Raw genomic sequence first — 24,824 nt, forward strand, 5'->3', positions numbered from 1 at the left:
AAAATAAAAAACTAAGTACCATTTAGCCCGTCAGAGATGAAGAGCATATTAAATTGTAACATATGACCTTTTTGTGATAGCTTCATTGAAAGTGTTCGCAAATCTGCTTCCCATGTCAATAAATGAGGCATTAAAAACTATTATAAATACTATACTATATGCATCCTGCAAAATTGCACCGACTCTACAAACATATAAAAACGAACAATTTAAATGTCTAATTACCTATGTATTAAAATCTAACTTGCGCCATACTGCGTATTTTCTAAAGTTACTTTTCCTAGCCGCACTAACGGAAGGGCAAATTCCGAGAAACATTGCACACTTAACACTGTTCCTGCTATTATTGAACGTATTAGTCATAAATAAAAATACTGTATAATAATTACATAACAATATGTATTTAATGAACATCACACATTATGAAATGCACTTCTTTCCTTGTCTGTCCATGGCATAGGTACAGTTAGGACATAACTGGGCTGTAGTTATGACGCCCATGTCCATTTGATACACACGTTTGAACTATTTTATTAAACAATATACCTAGTTAATAAAAAATCATTTCAATGATCTCATTGTGTAAATATTAATAATTGTGTTGCAAATTCGACCATTTGTGTAATTAAAAGGTATTTGTATATGCATGAATACCTAAACAAGTGTTGTTAAAAGTTTGTGGAGTTTGGAAAAAATATATCAAAATGATTAAATGTGAGTAGACGCTATGTAGTTTTGTTTATTACGCTTTATGGAACTTTTAACTAATGTAGAGGCGTTACCTCTGTTTTTGTTAAAATATTTTTTTTTTTTTCATGTGAAATAGACGAACGCAATGATCAAACTCGCTTGATCTCGATCGTTTGAATTGGTTTAGCAAAAAGAGAACTGAACCTGTTTTTAAAAAACTTTTTTTTTATATAAATTCAAATAGAAGAACGCTTGATCTCAATTTTGCTAAGAAAATTTAGTAAACTTTAGTAAATGTAAGTAATATTGACTTATGTAAAGTTAGTGTTTTTATAACATACTCAGGAACTGCAACTCAATCTTCGTGGTAACCTAAATGGTTACCATAATACCATGGTAACCTAAATGGTCAGCTTATGCAAGCTTGTGTAATGTATAATTTTTATTATGCATACCTATTTATTACTTTATTATCCTAGGTAACTAACTTCTTTTTACTTAAGTGAATTAGTAAAAAGAAGTTAGGGTATTGACATTGTATGATTGATAAGCTAGTTTCTATGATTAAGCCCTTTGCTGTTAACACGATTTGTTATCGTCGCTCTATTGACCATTGTTTACAAATAACAATATGGTAATAACAGCTTTTTGTTGTTTGATATTTGTAAGGCTTAGTTTGCTTATATTCTCTCTCTTTCTTCTCAGCATTATAATTCTCTCCAGATGGCGGCGTGTGCTTTCCTTGTATTTTCCCTCCACTTTGGCTTTGTTGGACTTGTCGTTTTCAGAAACATGGTTGCTCCTTAGATCTTTGGCGATATATGTTTAACTTATGTTTACTAGTGGAAATTTTGCTGGCTTATAATAACAATAATCTGCCCACCTCATCCACGGTCTTTCTCGATTTCTGGACCCAGTGTTGTTCAGATTTATCGCGGCATTTCAAATGTTGTCGTGATATCTGCTACTCCCATGTCCTTATCACCTTAGAATATTTCTCTTGGAGCTTAATTAATGATGTCGTCGAGGCTACGAACGTATTCGTTGCGTTTGGTTTGCTTATACGATGAAAGAAAGACTGGTTTGTTTATGTAAAAATTAAAGATGTTTTCATCAATATCTTCATCATTTACCAATTCCAAAGGTATCCTCTTAGGAGAAGACTTAAGTCATAGTTTATCAAGTTCGCCCAGTACGGGTTGGGGACTTCGTTTGAGTTTTACAAAGGTTGTGTACATTCTTGGACATGCAGCTTTTATTACGATATTTTACTTCAAAGCTAGCAAGAGTAAATGGATACGTCCATTTGTTCTTGATTGAAGATGATTTTGAAATTAAATTATGCTGCCATAGAGATTCGTACTGTCAACCCCTCAATTGCGAAGCATTTGTTTTTTCAATGGGCTAATACCGCGATTACGGTTCAGACTTCTTTTGTTATTTATTGATTCAAAAACCGAAGAAAACAAAGAAAGTGTTTCGATCGATCGTTGTATCAAAAATAAGTAACAAATTGGTGGTGTCTTTTCACAAAAATTAGATTCTGAATATCATGGTAGTGAAAAGGATGTAAAAAAAATCATATTATTCAATCAAATACATATTATTAATGTTGTATTATTATGATTTATTTTTAATATTTGTTTTATCATCAATTTAGGTTGGAACATTCTAAGCAAGCCTATAAAAAATAGTATAGCCTCATTGACTTACAATTATATATAGCCTCGAAGTTTTTGTTATTCTTTGTTTTACTTTCAAGACTATCCTTGTACGCAAATGCATCCGACTGTTGGGCACAGGTCTTTTCTAAGGTTTAGGCCGTGACCGTACTCCATAGTGGCCCAATACGGGTTGGAACCATTTTTAAAGAGTTTTGTGTACTTTCTTCGACACGCCGGTTTCATTACGATGTTTTCTTTAACAGAATATGATAATTTAAATACACACGTGGTTCGAAAAGACTTAGTGGTATACACCCAATTGGAAACGAACTTACTAGTTTTGTAAGTCCTCTACCAGGCCAGAACTGCTTCTAGGCTATTTACTTCAATCACTAAAGACCTTATTTTCACTCGTCACGTCAAGTCAACTGGAAGTCAAATGCACTATTATTTTTAAATGACTTCAAAAAAATAGGAGGAGGTTTTCGATTCGCCTGTATTGTTTTTTATGTTTGTTACGCGATTATTACGGCATTTGTGAACCAATTTTGATGATTCTTTTTTTGTTGGAAAGAGGTGTCCCCAATACTGGTCCCATTTAAATTTTAAGAAATTATTCCACCTGAAAAGGTGTGAAACTGGGAGATGAAATCGGTTTTGCCGCCTTTCCGGTAACCGATTGCAATAAAACTTGGCAAATCGATGTAATTCCACGAACTTTTTTATAAAAACTTCGTAATTTATATAAAAAAAAGCTTTCAAAATAACTGGACTATTTTTAAATCCGTTTCGTACTATCTTATCAAATACGCAACGTAGTTATATGTATTTCTGTGATCAGTATCAGGAGTTATTCATGCTAACCGATTAAGGTGCAAATGAACGTGCAAAATGTGCAATATTCTCAGTGTAGACTAGACAGACGATGTAACAAAGTAGTTCGATTTTATGTTTAGTATACGTTTCATCCGATAGAGATGTATGGGTATGGGCTCCCCCAATGTTATCTATTTCATAAAAATAGGTGCAATTTTTCATGTCACTTTATTTTTGTATTTTTTTATATGATACCAAGTAACGGGACGAGCAAGTCGTACGCCTGATGATAAGCGACACGCCTGTCCATAACAGCAGAAATGCCACTCCGAGCTTTAAATCGTAAAAATCAGAAGGCCACTGCCACTGCACTTGTCACCCTGGGACAAGTTGACAAGTGTGCCATGTGCCTGTGTTTTTTTTTACTTAGTGACGGGGCGAACAAGTCGACACACGACTTGTGTTTGTCCCGTCACTTGATATTCCAAAAAATATAACTATTTATCTTGTATTAAATACTACTTTGTAGAACAAAAGAATTAAAAAAAAACTAGAAGTTTTAACGAGTAGCTTCCATTGTCTCTCCCTCCTCTGACTGGAGCCAGTTTCGATGCCCATTAGAGTTATTATTATTAGTGCCCATCATATTGGCGTAAGACGGGAAAAATCATATCATCGCCTTTTTGGCACAATCTGCAGTCTGCTCGCACTTATCTTTACTTTTAGACCCGTAGTTCATAAAAAATGCTTTATTTCAATAATACATTCATCTTAACATTAACAGTGGATGGTACCACTTATTAAGCTTATAAAGCCCGTGTCAGAAAGCACTGCTGCGTCATGTGCACATTTTTAACTTATAAAATAAAAACAAAACAATTGAATCGTAACTTGTAATAACTTTTTTAGCTTTTAATTTTTATATTTTTATATCTCACACTGTATACATATCTCTCCCTCTCCGTGTGTGTGTGTGTTCATACCACAATCTTCCGTGAGACCCATAGGACTTAAATATTCACAAGGATCAAACTCTACCATTTGGAGCATACAGCTAACTGTAACAAAACTGTTTAGTAAGATCAAACATTTAAAACGGCGTAAAAGATAGAGCGCGTAGCGTAGTTAATGTTAACCGATTTTATCGCTAACCAAATAAACATTAATTCTTTCTCTTTACTTGTTTTATGATAAAAATAATTGACTATTATTTTAATAAATAAGCAACGTAGATAAAAATAAGTTTCTGCGATCTGGGTTTAATGATATAAAATTGCAAATGATACTATTATATTTCATTTTACCGCTATTATTAAATTTCAACTTGCATGTACTAATTTTTTGACGACCTCCGTGATCGACTGGCTTGCACACAGGTTTTCATAGTGCCGCCATCGCCGAATCAATGTAGAAAAACATGAGAAAAGCGTTTTCTATATTGTTTTAGGTCTGGGTGATTGTAATATCGTCGTTGTTTCCGATTTCCATATCAAAACGGCTTTAGTTACTGACTTTGGAATCAGACCAACGTATGTGAATATTATTATTATTAAATGTTTTTATCATTTGGTAAAAAAAGATTCATATTTCCTTTTGCCCCTAAAGTGTCTTCTTATTAGGTCTAAATAATTAAATGCATAAACATTTTGAAAAGTTGATTATTCAACTCTACATAAACATTTGTAAATTCATATGTAATTAATTTAATTTAATGTTTGTATTATCTTAGCTTTAATTTTTAACTGCCTCTGTGGCCGAACTGTTACCATGTCGGACTGCCACGCAGAGGTCCCAGGTTCGATTCCCGGGCCGGGAGAAATATTTGTATGGCCTACAGTTATTTCTCTCGTGAGTTTGGGTGTAATTTGTGGCTGTCTATGTGTGTGTCCATGGCACCCGCGACACAGGGTTTCTCTAGTGCGGGGCTATGTTGAGTGTGTGCGTTATTATTATTATTATTATTATTATTTATTTGTTTATTTTGTTTTTGTTTCCATTTTATTGTACGGGGTAAACTTGTCCATAACTATTTGCCACGCTAACACATCAGTCACTCTTCCAATCTTATCACTATACTCTCGTTATCGCACTCACACATACATTCACATGCTTACATACACTATATATATATATATATACACATTTACACACATATAATTACATACACACACACTCACACACCCAAATTTACAAATACACAATTCCTATACTAACCAAACTAACACTGCATAAACAGTTTTTTTTTTTAATATTCTTTTATGTTCCTTTGTAAAACCTTAATATATAGATAAGTTAGTTACTTCAATTGTCAATGTACTGGTACATAACAAAATCAAAATAACAAGTATCTTCTAAGGGGTGGAGTCCTGGTGACCTGAAATACAGATCATACGTCTAGTTTAGGCACCAGTCTCCCACAGTATAATTTATTGTTTTATGTATTTTATTTTGGATATTATGCCAATGTATTTTGTATATTGTGGTGAGAAAATAAACTTATTATTATTAATTACATGGCATATCAAACCCTCTAGATTCGTTCCGTTAGCATGAGACATATTGTACTGGTGAATACAGAAATTATAAAGTCAGCACAACTACCTATTAAACAAACCAATGCGACCTTGTACGTAATAAGTGCTAATAGGTTCTGTTTGCACGATGCAGTTTGCAGTTGCGTTTGTGATCTTCTACTGTTTTAATAAAATAGACTTGCCATTGTCAGGTCACGTAATTGATTATTATATTTAATTTATATTCAATCATGGAGGCAGTAAATAGGTATCATGCCCAAGACCCCATACCTACCTAAACGGAGCAGAGAAGGGTTGTATTTTAGCAACCAGTAGATGATGTGATCGTGGTGTAATAACATCACATCTGCAAAATGGCTATTTTCTGAAAAGAGGTTGAAACATTCTACGAACGAAATTCGGTTTTTTTAATGTTTAAATAGGAGCGTTCGCGCACTACATCCGATTCGTATCTTGTTCCGAATCCGAGAAATAACCGCCCGAAATGTCACAGGAGTCCGAGGTGTCATTTTACCCCTAGAAGTATACGAGAAAATACGCATATCGCATCCGAGAAAATATGCGTATTTTCTCGGATTCGAATTGGATTTAGTGCACAAGAGACATCCGAGTTTTCTAGATTGGTATAGTCTCGGATTCGCACCGAATACCTACGAATGGAATGCGGTGCGCAAATAATATACAGTTTCATATGTCGCACATATGTCTACTTACATAGCATTATCTCGAGAATTGAGCTATATTATATTTCAACTCAAAAATTGTATGAGAATGGCGTACATAATATAACGCAATTTTTTAGATAAAATATAACACCGTTTTTGAGATAATACTAGGTTAGTTGTCATGTGCGATATACATTCTATTTATGATGCCAAGTAATGGGACGAACGAGTTATATGCCTGGTGGTAAGCGACATGCCTGTCCATAACAGTTGCAGTGCCACTCAGAGCTTTAAATCGCAAAGATCTGAGAGGAAGTGCCACTGCGCCCGTCACCCTGAGTTGCAAGTTGACAAGTCCCATATGCCTGTAATTTCACCAGGACCCTCATGCTTCAAAACCTACCTTATTTTTAATTTACCAGAAAACGTTTTATAAAAAAATATTTTTTTTACAAACAAACATACCTACTTACATAAGAAGGAACTTTGGAAACGGGATTAGAAAGGTGGAGACAGAGAGAAAGGGATCAGGCGACGAAATATGAGATATAAATAAACAATTAAATATAAATATAAGGAGCACAATAAAGAAAACAAATATTCCAGGTTTTAGAGCCGAACAAATTGTTTTTTTTTCTAAAATATGTACATATACCTACCTAGCAATCGAAAATCAAAGAACTCATTATCGTCAAAAAGACATTATCGCCAAAACTCACGGTTGTTTCAACCCAATACACTTTTATATAAAAAACGGCATTTTAAAAAAAAAGCGGGTAAAGAAGATTTTTAATTTTAACACTTAAAGATGAATTTCAATTACTTTGACAATAGATAAGTAAAAATTATATCTAGCCATTATAATTGAATTTTGCAAAACAAACCTCAACGAATAAATTTGTTTAAATAGAAAGACTTGTTGTAATAAAATTACAAAACATTGTACTGCGACTTGCAGTGTTTTTTGGTTTGACACATGTTTGACACCATAGAAAAGTTCTTAAATGTCGTATTCTATGTTTCATTTTACGCCTAAGCCTAGAGAAGAAGGGGTGTGTTCGATACACGTGTTCACAACCAATATATAGATTTGTAAATTCGTACGTTAAAGCCACGTGCGGTCATACATCAAAATTGTTATTATCACATGGGAGCATTGACTGGGAGTCAAAAATAATACAAATTACGTGAAACAAATTATGTTGTTATTATTTAGTAACAGTAGAGCTCCTTGTGAAAGAGTTCGTCAAGGAAAGTATTGCCACCTTAACGTATGTAAGCAGCAAAGCAGTAATGTCAACATTACTGCGTTCCCGTTTTGAATAGTAAGGGTGGTGAAATTATTGGTACATGGGATTTGTCAACTTGAGTCTCAGGGTGACAGGCGCAGTGGCAGTACCCCTCAGATCTTTGCGATTTAAGGCTCTGAGTGGCACTACAACTGTTATGGACAGGAGTGTAACTTACCATCAGGCGCACGAGTTTTCGTCCCGTCACTATGTTATTAAAAAAAATATTGTTTTCTCGAAAAAAAAAATCAAATAAAGCGCCATTTAGGTCCGAGAAAAAAATAGTTTCATTTCGATATATATTTATTTTTTCATACAACAATTTCGGGCTCATTACAATTACCACCTTAGAGGATGGAAAAAAAAATAGTCTAAGTTTTCCACGGTCACTGCGGACATGTCAGCTGACATTATAGTAAATTTTGACAACTTATCTGCCCTCTTTGTCATAAACAACGCATTTACATTTTGGTAATTTTCTATTCTATTCTATTTCCTTAATGGCGACCACTAGGCTTGGGCCAGTGTCAGTTTCGATTAATGTTGTCAGTTAATATTAGTCAATAACGTCAACGTTTCGGAAGCAACAAGGTATTTATTTTTAGATCGAGATATTGGCGCCAAAAGTTTTTTTCTTTGATAAATGTTAATTATACTATAATAAAACTGAAATTAAATAAGATATAAAAAAACCGCGTCATTGATTCCAGATAGGTATGGTAATAAGTCAATTCTAAAAATGACAATTACGACGTCAGTTATAACATCAATGTTTCTTCCATTTCAACACATAGTTTTCAATTTGGAAATACAAGTGAAAAAAATGCTGTATCTACTTCATGTACTTAACCTATTCAGTCTTAGTACCTATCTAAGTAAATAACAGAACTGCTCTAACCAAAACCTAAGTTACTATGATATAATAGGTATGAACATACCTACTATAGTTATCTAGTCAAACAACTAGTGCACCTTGATCACTTGATCTCACTTAACATCGTTGATTTATGTACACAATATATGTGCCTTGTAGATATAGGTTACTATTTGTGCATAATACATATAGATATGTGTACTTGTATGCAGCTATTTATAGGTCAGTACCTCTACTATGAGTTTATTATGTCAAACGACGCTAACTACCGAGTAAAATAACTATCGAGAAAACTTTAGTTCTGTTGAGTATAAAATTGTCTCTGCCTGTACGCTTTGAAAAATACGTTGTTCTTTTTGTTGACACGTGGATAAAATGGCGTTATTTGTTTAAACTAATAATAATGTACTTATTGTACGAAAAGATTTATTTCATTTCGCATTTGACAACTAACATAGTATTATCTCAAAAATGGCGTTGTATTATATTTTATCTCAGAATTGCGTTATATTAATAATTTATCTCCAAAATATTGCTATATTGATGTGTCATTCATATACGATTTAATTCCAAAGTGACAGGATAATATTGTCGCTTTGAAACTAAGTAGGTAATATTAATATAAATTAAAGCCATTTTGAGATAATACTATGTTAGTTGTCATTTGCGATTTATTGAAAAGCACTCAACAAGTTCTTCTTATGACCGTAAGGGGGTGTTGTAAAAATTGTCATTACTAATTATTTACACTCGATGTTAACTGTCAAATATTTTACACAGTCGTTTTATAAGCTTTATCAACTCTAAGAGCGGGTACACACGGGGACTTTTAGCAGCGATGCAGTCTCTAATCGTCTACCTTTACACATGCGCGCGATTTTAAGCAGCGATGCAGGTGCGATGCAAGCACGCGACTGCATCGATTCAAACGCGCGATTGCATCGCTACGTTTGGGGTTTATAGGCGATTGCATAGATGCAATCGCGCGTTTGTTCCGATGCGGTCGCTCTCTGCAGCCTATAAATCGCAAGTGTGGCGATGCAATCACGAGTTTCACGAAAGCGCGTTTGCATCGCTGCTGAAAGTCGCGTGTGTAAACACTCTAATCGCCTCAAATCGGCGCAGCGAAGCACAGCTTTACTCTTTTGTTTTTGCATTCAAAGAAATGTGTAAGCACTTTATTCAGTCGCATTCTTCAAACAAATGTAGCGCTCTTGCACTGCTCGTTTAAACGCGCAGCTCGTTGCGCCACTTTAAGTCGAACCTAAAGGTACTGGCACAGAGGTATGACCAACTATGAAAGCATGTGGTAGAATGCTTTTATCTGGTTTTCTTTCAAGGCATCCGATAAACTTGACAAATAAATTACGTTTAAATTGCAACTGTTTCACTTCGTCATTTTGTTATGTGTAGTTGGTTAGATAATGATGGACTAAAACTGAGTGTTTTATACTTTTCTAAGAATTATGTAGTTCATTTCTTTTTTTAATCTTTTTTAACAACGCACGCACTCAACATAGCTCCGCACTAGGGAAACTCTGAGTCATAGACAATCACAAATTACACCCCAACTCACGAGATATAAATATAGACTATACAAATATTTCTACCGGTCCGGGTATAAAAGCTGGGACCTCTGCGTGGCAGTCCGGCATGGTAACCGTTCGGCCAAGGAGGCAGGATCATTCTTCAAATTAAAATAATTTGAAACGAAAGTATTTTGATCCGATCTAAATCGCGTATGTTGGGCTGTGACCACAGGGCCTTTAAATCACCTGAAACGTTGGTTTGTGATTTTTAATTAAATATTAGGGTGTTTCCTCAGTTACGTGCAAATTTGGAGATATTTCAAAATTTTAGAATTATTGTTGAAATGTTATAACTTTATGCGATTTTGTATAAAATATAATACTGTAGTCTAGTATATTATACTTTCATACTGTCAATAATTATGAAATTATAATCGATTGAAATATCGCAGTGAGAAGGTAATGAGAACTTCATCGAGGGAAATGACAATAATAAAAAAAAAGTAGGGAAAGTTGGTGCGACGGTAATGCGGATGAATGGAAAGAAATGATAATTAACTTGTTTTTGTACCTTTTAAATGTTTTATTAAGTTTTGTTAAATTATTTCGAAACAATGCTTAAAAATATAATCGAAACATAACATTATATTAGCTAAATTGACATTGTCAGTATCAAAAACAAATTAGAAACAATTTAAAAATTTATTTTCCTGTCAATTACACATTTAAAAAATATCGAGTTACAAATTAAAACAAACATCATATTATTAAGTATTATGAGATCTAAAAGAAATGTTTAAGTGAAATTATAAAAATAGGAACAAAAAACAATTATCTTGATATAATCTGCAATCAGATATTACGTAATATAATTACTTATTAGGAATTATATAATAAATCAATAAATGTAAATTCTCTCCAAAAACTATCAGTCAGTATTTTCTCACTTTTAGTTACCTCCATAAAAGTTCCATTTTTATTATTTTGAACATCTTCCCTGTCAGCTTCATCATCATTCATACTATTTTATAAAATTTTCAAAATATAGTTATCCATATTTTTCTCTTCAATATAAAACTGCTTATTTTTCCAATTAGTTATTAAACATAGTATTTGATTTTTGGTGAGTGTAGCCTGTTTTTAAATTCTTCTGGAAATTTGTTGATGCTATTATACTTGAAAATTTTTATGTCATTTGATATTTCCTCTAGTGTATATCTCATCCAGAAAACCTAAGAAGTTGTAGTGTATTAACATCTTCATTATGTAGGAATATCAACGTGTCAATATGTTTCTCGTGATTACAAATAGTAACATTATCACAGAGAAAATAAAGTTTCTCAGACTGATTTTTAAGTATCCAAATGTTTGCTTTAGATTGGATATAACCTAAGAATTTGCAAAACGAATCTACTATAACACTACTATAAATATGGACAGCTTGATCTGTATGACTCCGTCTTGCGCTCCTTTGCCATGTCCACATTCTAAATAACGCCACGTAATAGATTTTACTTGTGGAAAATCATGAAAATAATAAAGCTATTTCTGTATATCTGCTAAAATTCTAGTCACTACATCATCTTCGTAAAACTTTATCATTCTTAGCTCTATTAAACTTTTTTTTTTATAATATCAACGGGACGAACAAGTCGTGCACCTGATTGTAAGAGCTACACGCTTGTCCATAATAGTTGCAGTGCCACTCAGAACTATAGATGGCAAAGATCTGAGGGGTATTGCCACTGCACCCGTCACCCTGAGACATAAGTTGACAAGTCCCATGTGCCTGTAATATCACCAAACTATCGCTCTACCTGTCTTTGTTCCTTTTTCTCCCGTACTGTAATTTTGCCTGTGTTAAAAATTTTTTGTAATTTTTTTTCTGTCATAAGGATATGAATAAATTTATGTTTGCCCTTTTCTATAACCCCTTGTAGCCTTCTTTGATAACTCTTGAAAGAATTTCCCTAAATACAAGCTTCTTTTTTTAATTTTTCTTCTTATTTTTCATTGCTCTATAAAGCGTTTGCTGATTTGCATCCTCTTTTTTATATTTTTTTTTCTATGTCATTCTTTGGTAATCCTATTAGATTTTTGTAACGGTAGCAAAGTTTTCGAAGAATTGCTTTCGTTGGGGCAGTTCATAGATGGTCGAGGCAATGGAGTTGGTTCTTTGAGAGGGCCTTATTCCAGAGGGAATACTTCAGTATCGCTATTCGGTAGAGAAATGTATACTAAAAGCGGTATAGCATTCTCTTACTTTTTCTTTTCATAATGTTGTTTTTATTTATTCTCGATCGTGCTCTTGTTTCTTTTCTTTTATTTGCTTAGTTTTCTTCGGCATCTTTCATCATTTTTATCTGTCGGAGATATCTGCAAATATACACACGTTTCAACTCAAATAAATACACCTGTCAATGATTGTCATTAATAACTATATTAATACTATATAATAAACTATATTAATACTATATATACTAATTTTTACTAAAAAACAAAATGGTTCCCCTAAAATACATTCTAATTACCATAAATTTGGCCTCAATACCATCACTTAAAATAGCGATGGTAAACGAAAGTAGTGAAGAATAAGGTAGTGAAATTTGGGACTGTTTTTAATTTTCTCTAAAATGATAAATACATTTTGAGCTTTACGAATATTGTAAATTAGATAAATACTTACTGGTATTGATAATTAATTACATCAGAGAAAATATGAAAAATACTTTCTTATAAAAATCGACGAAAGGAAAGAGAACGTATTCAAAGTAATGTCCTCCCTCGGCACTTCAAACGATTATATCTTTTTACCATAAACGAACCTGAGTCCTCCTTGATGTTTTATGGGTACCTGAAGGATGTGTGCGGGGTACAGAAGTGGTTTAACAACATTGAAGGTCATACACAAACTCTCTCATAAAGATACTTTCAATGCACAGGTAATTAGAAAAATAATTTGACAAAAGTTCAATTATTCAAATACTATTAATATTATACAATTAAATCAAAATACATTACACCTATTCGACATATGTTTAATGTATTTATTTGTAAAGGAAGTATGTTTGTATTTAATATTTTAGTTTTTTTTTTAAATTTTAACATTTATCAGGAAAAGCAGGAAATGGACGCCGAAGGAGGTGAGATTTGGGACAGTTTATTCATGTTTATTTTGTTAACAACGTTTCTGTAACCATAAATACTACATGCATGTTAGCAACATAGTACTCTCACGTCTCCTATATTTTATAAACAATATACAAATTCTATGAAAAAAACGTGAAATTTACATTGGACGCAGAATATACACGAAACGGAAGAAACCCCTGTTAATTGCTGAACGACGACGAATTGGAGTTATCAATTTAGTTTTCCAAAAAAGAAGCGACCACATTGCAAGCTTTCGTTTTTTTTTCGTTTCGTTTCCTTGTAACAAAAAATATTTCGATAAACATAAAATTGAGAATTGATTAAAATAAGCTTATACCATCACAGGTAATATTTTTGGCAGCTATCATTTTCGTACTCCAAACCAGCACAGTAAGGCATTTTTTTTGGATTTTAGAGATTTTGCACGAAAGATTGACACAACCATACCATACAAAGCGAAAATGGCGGACTGAGCTAAACGGCGGTCTTTTGAGACCTATAGTTGGCACGCGTCAGACGCTACTGTATTTATTGTTCTGTAGCCTAAGCCCGCGCCTGAGAGGAGACCCAACAGTGGAACATATAAATGGGTTAATGTTGCAATAAAGGGGAAACATTCGAAAATTGACTGCATATTTTAAAACTAATACTCACTGTTGAACAATAACAGCTCATTAAAGTAACAAATTATAAACAATAGTGATAATACAGATAACATATTACGTGCTCATCGCAATGCTCCGTCAGTTCCTCAGCGAACGTCGTACAAGAAGTACGTTACACTGCAAATAAGATTTATTCTCAGCACGTAAGTTTCATAACGTAACGTCACGCTTTTCATGCATTTTAGGGCCGTTTATTCATTTGTCGTCACGTGATACGTTAGTTTTATTCCACTCATCACTGTATCACTCACTTGATTTCAAGATATGATAGGACTCACGCAAATTTTTTCCTTTTTTTTTATAACATCAAGTGACGGGACGACCAAGTCGTGCGCCTGATGGTAAGCTACATGCTTGTCCATAAGAGTAGAAGTGCCAGTAAGAGCTTTAAATTGCAAAGATCTGAGAGGCACTACTATTGCGCCCGTCACCTTAGACATAAGTTTAAATTTAAATGGAAAAAGCGCTAGATGCGCAATGTAAATTAAAATGTAGTAAATATTATATGATTCAGGCCCAAAAAGGTTAATATCCTAAGTTTTGTATGAAAAACGTATTTTTCTAGATCCCTTTGTTTGGAGGTGGAATATTTTCGCCAAATTTAAATGTAAACAATACTGAGGTACAATCTTTAAAGCAAAACAAAATCATCAAAATCGGTTCACAAATGCCTACTACTGACTAATCGCCTAACATACACTAAAGAAATGCAGACGAATTGAGAACTTACTCTTTTCTTGAAGTCGGTTAAAAATTTACACACGTGTTCTGTGATTGACACCGACATTAGGTAGAGAAAACTAGATTGAAAATTACCCAAACATTACGCAAAAAATTATTAGAAAAAATTTCGTCCGCAATTTTAAAAATGGAAAATCATACCCGGTTCATAAGTGTAGTGCATAGTTTCCCAAAGTTTGTAGTGGTGGGCGTTGAAATTTTTTTATCTTGCCTACGTGGGCGGTGAGCTAAAAGTTTGGGAATCTATTGTGTTGTGTAACAGTTTTATCTACTTTTACACTATATGAAATTGATTTAATGTAGTAGATACAATAACGTCAAATTTGTGTGTAATGCTCTACTTCTTGTTTATAGTCCATTTTATGTTCTAATTTCAGTATCGTTCACGGAAGCAATGAAGATCGGTTTTATCGGAGGCGGCCGATTGGCATTTGCCCTAGCCAACGGATTCATATCTGCAGGTAACACAGTTTTTATTTCAAGTAAGAGTGTTTAATCTAATTTGATTACCTTTGAAATAAAGATTTAGTAGCAATAGAGCTCTGTCTGAATAGTTCGTGCAGTACTACCACCACGGAACCCTTACCTACTTCTGCCGCCTAACAGTAATGTGAACATTATTGCGTTCCGGTTTCGTAGTGTAAGGGTGCAGGTGAAATTATAAGCACACGACACTTGACAACTTTTGGCTCAGGGTAACGAGCGCAGTGGCAGTGCCCCTCAGATCTTTGTGATTAAAAGCTCTGAGTATGACTGCAACTGGTGTGGACTTCTTCCTCCCGTCACTTAGCATAATAAAAAAAAGATTTTTTTAATTTTCAATTCGCATGTGGCCTTGATACATCAAAGGGTGTAATAAGGCCACTACTCCAAAAGGACAACTTTTCAGGAGATTTAAAGATTCTACGAACGAAATTATATTAGTATAGCCTCTTAAATAAGAGAGTTATAAAATTTCTCATTATATGCAGAATTTGTTTCATGTAATTCGTATTATTTTTATGACTTTCGTGTGATAAAAGTACTTCTGACGTATGATCACATCGCTCATGACAACTAACATAGAATTATCTCAAAAATATTGTATTTTATTTCAAAACTTGCGTTATGTAAGTATGTCATTCGTATTACGATATAATTTCAGTGATATCCTGACACTTTCAAGTGGCAGTGCTGTCAATATAACGCAATTTTCGAGATAATACTATATTGGTTGTCATGTGCGATACGAATTGTTGTCATGAATAACATTGTCGTTTGACTAATAATATCCTTAATGGGAAAGCACAAGCTGCAAAAGTGTAAAATTATTGCATGACTTTCAGGTTTGGCAAAACCCGATGAGATCACAGCGAGTTGTCATCCTTCAGACTTGGCCAGTGCCGAAGCATTTAAGGTAAACCACACAAAATAATTTGATCTAACTAAATTAGTAATTTTTTTTTCATTTTTAAATTTAAATTTTTACATCAATATCTACGTAAAAGCATGCATAGATGATGTGCAGGGTAATGTACCAAAAAGATGCAATAATACTGTATGGTATTTTACTCTTAAATGAAAACCACCTTTGCTCTACATCTTTTTAAAGTACGCAGAAATCGTACACAATGTGTATACACAAAAACTAACTCACAATTTTCATTATATACGTATTTATAAATGTAGTGAGCTCATACGTACATGCGCGAATTCTATTTTCAGTTTTTTAACGTCACTTCTTGGTAATGTAATGGAAGTTTTTTCATACTGTTTGTAAGTTGAATATTTTTGTCACAAAATAAAATTTGTTTCTTATTTACATATTTATTAAGAGAATGCAAATCAAGCAACCAAGTGGCAGCAAAATTCAATCGACGTTTCATTAAGTACGTAAGTTTTTTATTTCAACAATACGTCTGTAATACGTGTCTAAGTAGAAGCAATAAAAGATTATTATTATTTTTTATAACATCAAGTTAGGGGACGAACAAGTCGTGCGCCTGATGGTAAGTTACACGCCTGTCCATGACAGTTGCAATGCCATTCAGAACTTTAAATCGCAAAGATCTGAGGGGCATTGCCACTGAGCCAGTCACCCTTACCCTTCAAAACCAGAACACAGTAAAGCTAATATTACTGCTTGGCGGCAGAAATAGGTAAGGTGGCACTATTTCCCTGGACGAACTCTTTCACAAGGAGCTCTACTGCTACTGATTGTCTAAGGCTGTTTGTGATGGGATCTGTTTAACTTCAACTATGAACGTCTTTCGGGCTCATGATAAGGACAACCCCTTTCTTGCTTCAGAGCCTAGGATCAACAGCGCTATTCGAGAACAAACCGGTGGTAGAGAGATCTGAAGTAGTCATCGTGTCGGTGAAGCCTGATGTAGTCGTGCCAGTGTTAAGAGAAGTCAGGGACTTGCCGTCTGCCAAGAACAAGCTGTTCATTTCTGTGGCGATGGGAGTATCTATCGCTAGCATTGAGAAGGTAGGTAATCAAATCGACAGGAATTCATAAACTAGAAAATAATATTATGCCAGAAGTCCACTAATAGCTAGAGTAATTGACATATGCAACATTGGTAGTGGGTAGCTGGATATAGTGGACGAGGATCAATTTAATAGTGAGAGTGCTTACGGGCACATTCAAATTAGATGTTTCTATAACTCTTAATTTTCATACAATATCTAGTCTGCAAAAGTGACGTGCGTGTGGCGTTGTGGAGCTGCGCATCTGAAATATATTGTATCTAAATAATAGTGGAGCGAATGGCGCGCCACAGACGTGCCCCCGAAGCGCTTCTACATTCGAAGGAAGTTTTTTAAAAATCACTTCAATAAACTCGTTTATTATTATATTCTGTGTAAATATTAAAGCTACATACAGAACTTTTTGTTAAAATGAACCTAATTTAAAAAAAAAATTAAAAAAGAGTTTATTGTACACTTTGTATCCATGGCCAAAAATGCAGCCAGGAAGCTTGTCATCCTTTCCAGGGTGAGGCGTTCCTTCACACCAGGACAGTTGCTTCAGCTGTATCAAGCACCAGTCCGGTCGTGTATGAAGTACTGTTGCCACCAATGGGATGGCTCTGCTACATATTAACTGGCCACCTTGGATTCAATTGACAAGCGTGTCAAGAGGCTTATAGGTGACTCGTAATTAGTAGAGGCGAAGCTGCAGAGCCTTGAACACCTGCTGTCTGCCAGTTGAAGTTGCCTGCTTATCGGTATTTTACAGAATATATCACGGAGAGTGTGCGATGGAATTACACGACTTAATTCCGCCTTCCCCTTTCCATCATCGGGGGCTAGGCGTCGGCTTGGCTTCCACCCCTATGTTGTGGATATTCCAAAGATTCATACGATACGTTACGCTTCCACATTTATATGGCGAACGGCTATGGAATAGAATTCCCAGCTGCCTGCAGATTTGTTCCCTGAACGTTATAACTTGAATCTTTTCAAGGCGAGAGTGAATAGGCATTATCTTGGTGTATGCACACCTATGCTCCATCGTCGACCTCATTGTCACTTTCCATCAGGTGAGATGGAGGTCAAATGCACACTTACATTAGAATAAAAAAAACTTTTGCATATTATTTCCACCCTTATAAACCGCATTTTTTTAATACCAGGACTGCTATAAGTGCGTAGTCCACGAGCTGTGATTACGCATTTAGAGAAGAATTATGTCGTGATGTGCGACGTCTAAAACCAGTTAAGTTTAAGTGGAGCATTCACGAATCATGAAATCCGTAGTTACGGCCGTTTTCCCAGTATGGATGACCTACAGAATTGAGTTTCGATCGGGAGGGAATATATGACAACGCGATTTGACAGTTTCGAATGGTGTTTTCATTGGCGGACTTCGAAGTTAGTTCCGTAGGTCATCTGTAATGGGAAAATGGCAGTAATATGGATTTTGTAATTCGAGAATCTGATGGCAAGCATTAAAGAAATTTTATGCATATGTACTTAACGCTTGAACACCTACGGCTACTTACGAATATAATTCCTTCTTTTATGAATTTAAATAAAATTCATTTTAATAAAAAGTTATTTATACATTTCGACGTGAAATCTAACATATCCCTGACATACGTCTGTTATTACTTAGTTTACGAGATAACTAAATTGACCTTGATACGAGATAACAGAACAAAGTTCTCGTTGTTGTGTAATAGTCATAAACTGTAACGAAAATAACATCGCAAATAACATTATCAACTGAAAGGAAAGTATGTAGTTACATGTGTATAAATTCTTTGTCTCTTAAAATTGATCATAGAGTCTAAAGATAATACTTAGTTTTTTTTTACTTGAGCACAAATACCATTAACTCATAATCATGATATTTTTAATATTGTGATCTGGTACTTTGATCCTGTTTTCGCGATGTTACATATGGGAAATTAAACTATTATAGACAATCTATTATTGTCTTTTTTTTTGGATAGCAAGTGATATAGAGTCAAGAGCACGTCGGGTTTGACGCAAAGGATTTGGTGCCGTTTTCATCATAAGCGACATAATTAAATCGCGTATATTTATTAAACAATAAGTTATTTCAAACAAATTAACGTTTCGGGACCAGTACAGAGAGCTTGAAACATTGGTTTGTTTGAGAACACAAATATACAAGATTTAATGTCCCTTACGATAAAAACGGTCCCAAATCCTTTGGGTCAATCTTGACGTGCTTTTGACTCTATATTACAGTGCTTTTGACTCTGTGTTATCTGACGTAAATACGCACATATTGATCATATATCTATATATGTATGTTCATGATTTGCGGTAACCACTGGCTAACAAAATCACAAGACAATGTAGAGAACACTTGATAATACCGTGTTTTCTCAAAAAATGCGTTATATTATATTTTCTTTCAAAATTGCGTTATATTTATAATTTATCTTCAATATTTCGCTATATATGATATTTGTATACGATTTAATATCAAAGTGACAGGACAGCACTGTCGCTTTGAAATTAAATAGGTAATATTAATGTAACTTAATACAATTTTGAGATAATACTATGCTAGTTTGTATCATACAGGAGATACTGACACGTAAAACAGGATACGTTACAATTTTGTCACTACATACAAATGTATTGGCAAGATCTTTGTTTAACGAAATGCGTCTGGGTGGCTTGAGTCGTTAGAAGAAGCTAAGGGTACTATAACGTTGAATCAGTACAATACAGTCAGCCAAATAATGAGTAAGGAAGAAAATCTCACAGGACTTTTTATTCCAAACTACAATAAACTGTAGCACAGATCTTTTATGGTACAAGGACTGATCACAGTTGGTTACAAAATAATATTATATATATTACTAATCTTTGTAATTTCTATAATACATACCTATTCGATGTAACAAATGTATGAATTTTAGGCCCTCCCTCCAGAAGCGCGTGTAATACGCGTAATGCCAAACACACCAGCGTTGGTCAAAGAGGGTGCTGCAGCACTTGCCAGAGGATCAAAAGCTACCCCTAACGACGCGGATCTTGGTCGAAAACTGTTCAGCTCAGTTGGCACTTGTGATGAAGTACCAGAATACCAGATGGATGCAATTACGGCTTTGAGTGGGAGTGGGCCGGCTTATGTGAGTAAAATTTTTTCTAGCATTTTTTTATGATATCAAGTGATGGGACCAGCAGTTGCAGTGCCGTCCAGAGCTTTATATCGCAAAGATCTGAGGGGCACTTCTGCGCCTGTCACCCTGAGACATAAGTTGACAAGTCCCATTTTCACCTGCACCCTTAACCCTTCAAATCAGGAACGCAGTCATGCTCATATTACTGCTTAACTGCAGAAATCGACTCATCCAGAGAACAGAGTCTGATGTGATTATACAAAGGAAATATGATAAATTTATAATCTCCTTATTTAAAATAAGGCCTATCTATAGGTGTTTTCATATTTTTTATATCTTATTTCGTTTTGGACATATAAAATCGAACACCGGTCAACCTGATATACACAGTGAAGAACAACGAACCAAATGTATAATGTTCTGAGAATAAACAGAATTGCAGATAGGCCTTTGTTTTACGGATGAGTCGAAATAGGTAAGGCGGTAGTAGATACTTCCCTGGACGAACTCTTTCACAAGAAGCTCTACTGCTACTAACTATATGTATTATTAGGTATACATATACTTTATACTTATGTACTTATTAGGCGCTTCAAAAGACAAAGGCAACAAATAAATTTAAGTAGATTCAAGGGACTTACGTACAATGCAACGGTCAACAATATTTCTTGCATACTTATTTATTCATATATTGCCACAATTATAACTGTTTCTGCCGCGTTAGTTCCGCGTCGGAACTCGTATTCAAAAATCACTCGAATTTTCGCAGTATCCATCTTTCTTGTCTAAATTGAATAACAAAAAGAATTGAAAGTCGATATTCAAATGTTTCAAATTAAAAAAAAAAATCACAGAAACCATTTGAAAAAAGTTTCATTCGAAAACCTCAAACCATGAAGATTCTATGAAAATTCAAAGAACCTATTGCAATAAAACGGCAATTTCATACTTTAACCCCTAATATTTAGATAGCTTACTAAAGTTGTATATTATTTTTCCTAGGTGTATATGATGATAGAAGCATTAGCAGAAGGTGGAGTCAGATGCGGACTTCCCCGCGACCTGGCTCTCAAGTTGGCCTCACAAACTACGCTAGGCTCGGCCGCCATGTTGCGTACCGGAGGCCATCCTGCTGTCATGAAGGACAATGTGACTAGTCCAGCCGGATCTACCGCTGAAGGAACTTACTTTTTAGAAGAACATGGTAAATTCTTCATAATTCTTATTTAGTTGAATGGTTTGACTACACTGTGGGATTTTTTCTAAAATTCCAACAAATATATTTGCATTTTTAATGCAAATTGATATACATATATATTAATTAGTTTTGATGATAATTTTCATGACGCGTACTTTACCTTTTTAATCCATTTATTTATTGTAATAAGTTTGTTTATATTTTCAGGGTTCCGTGCTGCAGTTATAGGGGCGGTGAAATCAGCCGCAGACCGATGTAAAGTAGTCAATCAACAGCTTAACAACTGATATTGGATCATTATGTCATAGGGCAATTAATTTATAAAATTTCTGTTACAATAAAATATTTTATTCTTGAATGGAACGTTTCGTATTTTTTTATCATATTTGAAGAGTTAAGAAATATACAGCGCCACGTTGGAATTTATTGAAGAACTATTAACTACGCCATCTAGTGACGAAGGACCGAATTATTTCAAGACCATAGACACTTTTATGTCATTTCTGTCCAATTCCAGTGTAACTTCTATTCATCGCTAGATGTCACTGATTCGGTTTTCCCCATTTATTTTGACAGTTTAAAATTTTATCTGTGTGCCGTGCAAAACTGGTTTTGTCATAGAGGTTTTGTCTTTCGTTCGCAACGGCTCCGGTGTAGTGAATAAGTTATGTTTATGAAAGGAAATAAATAGCATTGTGGCTCAGTGAATCCGCGACCTTGTGCCGTATTAAATAGTCACATTGTACTGTTGTTGTTACACCCGGTGCTCATGTTTACTTGTTATCAGGCGACAGGTTTACGATCGAGCGGCATCAGACATTTCAGAGTTTATTTAGAGAATTAGAAAGAGAAACAATATGCAAATAGAAGTTGGTAGTATCACGAAGGTTCCTAAGAATCGGTGCGAACTGGGCTGACCTTCCTTCTGTATAAAGAAATCAACCCACGCTGGCCATTGAAGAGACTCCTACGCTCAGCCGATGATGTGAATTGCGTCGTGGACACACTTATAAAACTAAAATGAGAATCAAACTAGAGGAGCTTAAACGTTTCTCCACTCGGTGCCGTGTTTGTATTTAAGTTTACAGTGAAGATTTCTCAGTTTTCGTGGTTGGTGTTAAGTGCTCATCATCGATGTTGGTTCGGTGATTTATTTGTGCAAATACCTGTTGTTTCCGACTAATGTCAAGGCTGATGCCAATAAAACGCTTCAAGTGGCTTCTTCACTAGCACTGGTAAGATTTATTTCTTATCTCACACAAAGTCTGTAAACCCTATCTTCATTATGCAAATACCTCCAATAAGATACTGACTAAATTGAATTAAATAAATTTATTCTACTATTTGAAAATTAACCGTTTTAAATCTGATACACAGTTGGCTAAAGAAATATTACATGACATAAGACAGGAAAAGCAAAAAGGAATTGTAACATACCACTTTCCAACAAGGTCTTTTTTAGGAAGGCTGCTTTGCCATATGTTTCTTGCATTTTGCAACACAGTGTAGTTAGAACAAATTTAGATTGAAATTTATTTAGTAAGAAATGCAACTCATTATATTACATTTCAATAAAATAATTATTAAAAAGAATAAAGATTTTCATGAATAATATCATCGGATGTGAGGATTAAACAATTGTTTTGTTTACAAAATACTGTATATTTTTCTAAATTGATACATATTGAGGAATTTTGATCTCTTTTTAGAAATAGATCAAGATTTTTCAATATGTCAGTTGTCAGTTAGTTGACCCTTTTAATTTACTGGAACACACTACTGGAAAGTAACATGTTACTTAACATAATATGAAATAAAAACGTACAATCTAATATGAGACCTATGTCACAATATAGGTCTCATATTAGGTTTACTTAAACAATCACTATCAACCTCCTCTTTGCACCAGCTTTGTGGATTATTCCCTAAACCCCGTCGTAACGGAGGACTATTACCCATTAGTGGGTCTTATATAGGACATTGTTGTTTTGATTATAAAAGACTTTAAATATTCCAATAAACTAGTTCATCAATAAATTGACAGCCTTATCTTATATAGCACAGGGGACGACAGCTTGATCCTGGACACATTTTATTATGAGCAGTCCATAAGATGAACCATTTTACCCATTTTCCCTTAAGACATTCAGCCATTGTTGTCCCTTTAGTCTACATTATTGTACTATATTAAGGTTCATCCTATGGTTTTAATGTGTTGGCCTATAGATAATGAATATTAAATGTCTCTTCTTCTCTCTAATATTTAACCTCCCACTTGTCATCGAGGTATACTATTCATAGTAGTCTTCATAAATATTTGAAAAATATCATTTCTTCCCAGGTACCAAAAGCCTGTGACTACCATGGGAATCCTGTCGGTTTCAAGCTGGAGAACGCGGCAATAGTTACAGATAAGCGGATCCAAAAACCCGTCAAAATAAAGAAATCAACATTCCTATGTTACAAAGTGAGGATGGATGAAAGCGATGTCATTATATCATCTACAGAAATAATAAAAGGTAAGTTTTATATAATAGTTAACATTTGAAATTTTAATAATTAACTGCTTGATGCACGTCACACATTATAATACAATTTTTTTTATCAAAGATATTACATAGAGTAACTAGAACACAGAAACACTTTGATTCATAAGAATGAAATGACAAATCATAAAGTGTTTCTTACATGTATATAAACTTTGTATTGAAAAATAAGTTTAATAGTGTTTCATTCTTACATGTACAGTTTAAGTAATAAATCTCTTAGATAATGTCTCTTGAAAATATTGCATTGTTTGGCAGAAAATCTTTTACAACTTATTTTGTAACAACAAAAGAACTACAAAATAAATATATTTCTTACTTGTATTTCTGTCACCATTTGTGTAACAAAGTCTAAATTTTATGGGAGGTAAAAAGTTAATTATATAATTATTTTTATACAATAGATAATAGATCACATCATTCACAGTTGATAGATAGCTCATGGCACAGGGTGATAGCTACTGAAATAAATTGTTTGAAAAATAGTGGTGTGGGAGTTTGTGGACTAGCATGGGTAGAATATTTTATAATGGCAAATATAATTTTATTATAACATGTGTCACGTAATTCAATTTGCTTGAATTCAACCTACTGTCTCATATTGATAAAATAATTCTGTCCATGTACTAAATATTAGTTGTATTAAATTTACTGTATGCCATTTTTGTTGAACTGTTTCTATTAGACAATTTTATTTTAATATTCTCCAGAATGCTAAGTAATATACCAAATGTGTAATTTATTTACTTTAATTATGATATTGAGAATATAATTAAAGTATGAGCGAAACTGTTTTATATCATGATAATAATTTACCTTCAACAGTTCAATATTTTTAGTCTATAGGGTTACTGGCTAACGGGAGCGAC

The 24,824-nt window shown here is 34.1% G+C and overlaps 2 protein-coding genes across 5 annotated transcripts in view; both read left to right on the forward strand.

Annotated features, from left to right (window-relative positions):
• Positions 1 to 498: 498 nt before the first annotated feature.
• Positions 499 to 21,763, forward strand: LOC113228155 (pyrroline-5-carboxylate reductase-like). Of its 2 annotated transcripts, none has more exons than XM_026461371.1 (7): positions 499 to 714; positions 14,998 to 15,081; positions 15,946 to 16,016; positions 16,908 to 17,090; positions 20,008 to 20,220; positions 21,214 to 21,415; positions 21,617 to 21,763. In XM_026461371.1, exons 1-7 carry the CDS (start codon positions 705 to 707, stop codon positions 21,694 to 21,696), a joined length of 843 nt encoding a protein of 280 aa, XP_026317156.1. In that variant the 5' UTR covers positions 499 to 704; the 3' UTR covers positions 21,697 to 21,763. The 2 variants fall into 2 exon arrangements, with proteins under 2 accessions (XP_026317156.1, XP_026317157.1); XM_026461372.1 differs by lacking the exon at positions 499 to 714 and adding an exon at positions 14,398 to 14,403.
• A 248-nt stretch (positions 21,764 to 22,011) lies between these two features.
• Positions 22,012 to 24,824, forward strand: part of LOC113228122 (dual specificity protein phosphatase CDC14C-like) — a 52,336-nt gene continuing 49,523 nt past the window's right edge. The window contains exons 1-2 of one of the 3 annotated variants that reach the window (XM_026461298.1): positions 22,012 to 22,644; positions 23,751 to 23,928. In XM_026461298.1, the coding sequence (XP_026317083.1) occupies positions 23,883 to 23,928 (46 nt within the window). In that variant the 5' untranslated portion in view covers positions 22,012 to 22,644; positions 23,751 to 23,882. The remainder of the gene's footprint in view (positions 22,645 to 23,750; positions 23,929 to 24,824) is intronic. The other 2 variants (XM_026461297.1, XM_026461299.1) reach the window with 2 other exon arrangements.

The sequence above is a fragment of the Hyposmocoma kahamanoa genome, unplaced genomic scaffold (assembly GCF_003589595.1).
Source record: "Hyposmocoma kahamanoa isolate Upper Pololo Valley unplaced genomic scaffold, ASM358959v1 224, whole genome shotgun sequence".
Classification (NCBI taxonomy): domain Eukaryota; kingdom Metazoa; phylum Arthropoda; class Insecta; order Lepidoptera; family Cosmopterigidae; genus Hyposmocoma; species Hyposmocoma kahamanoa.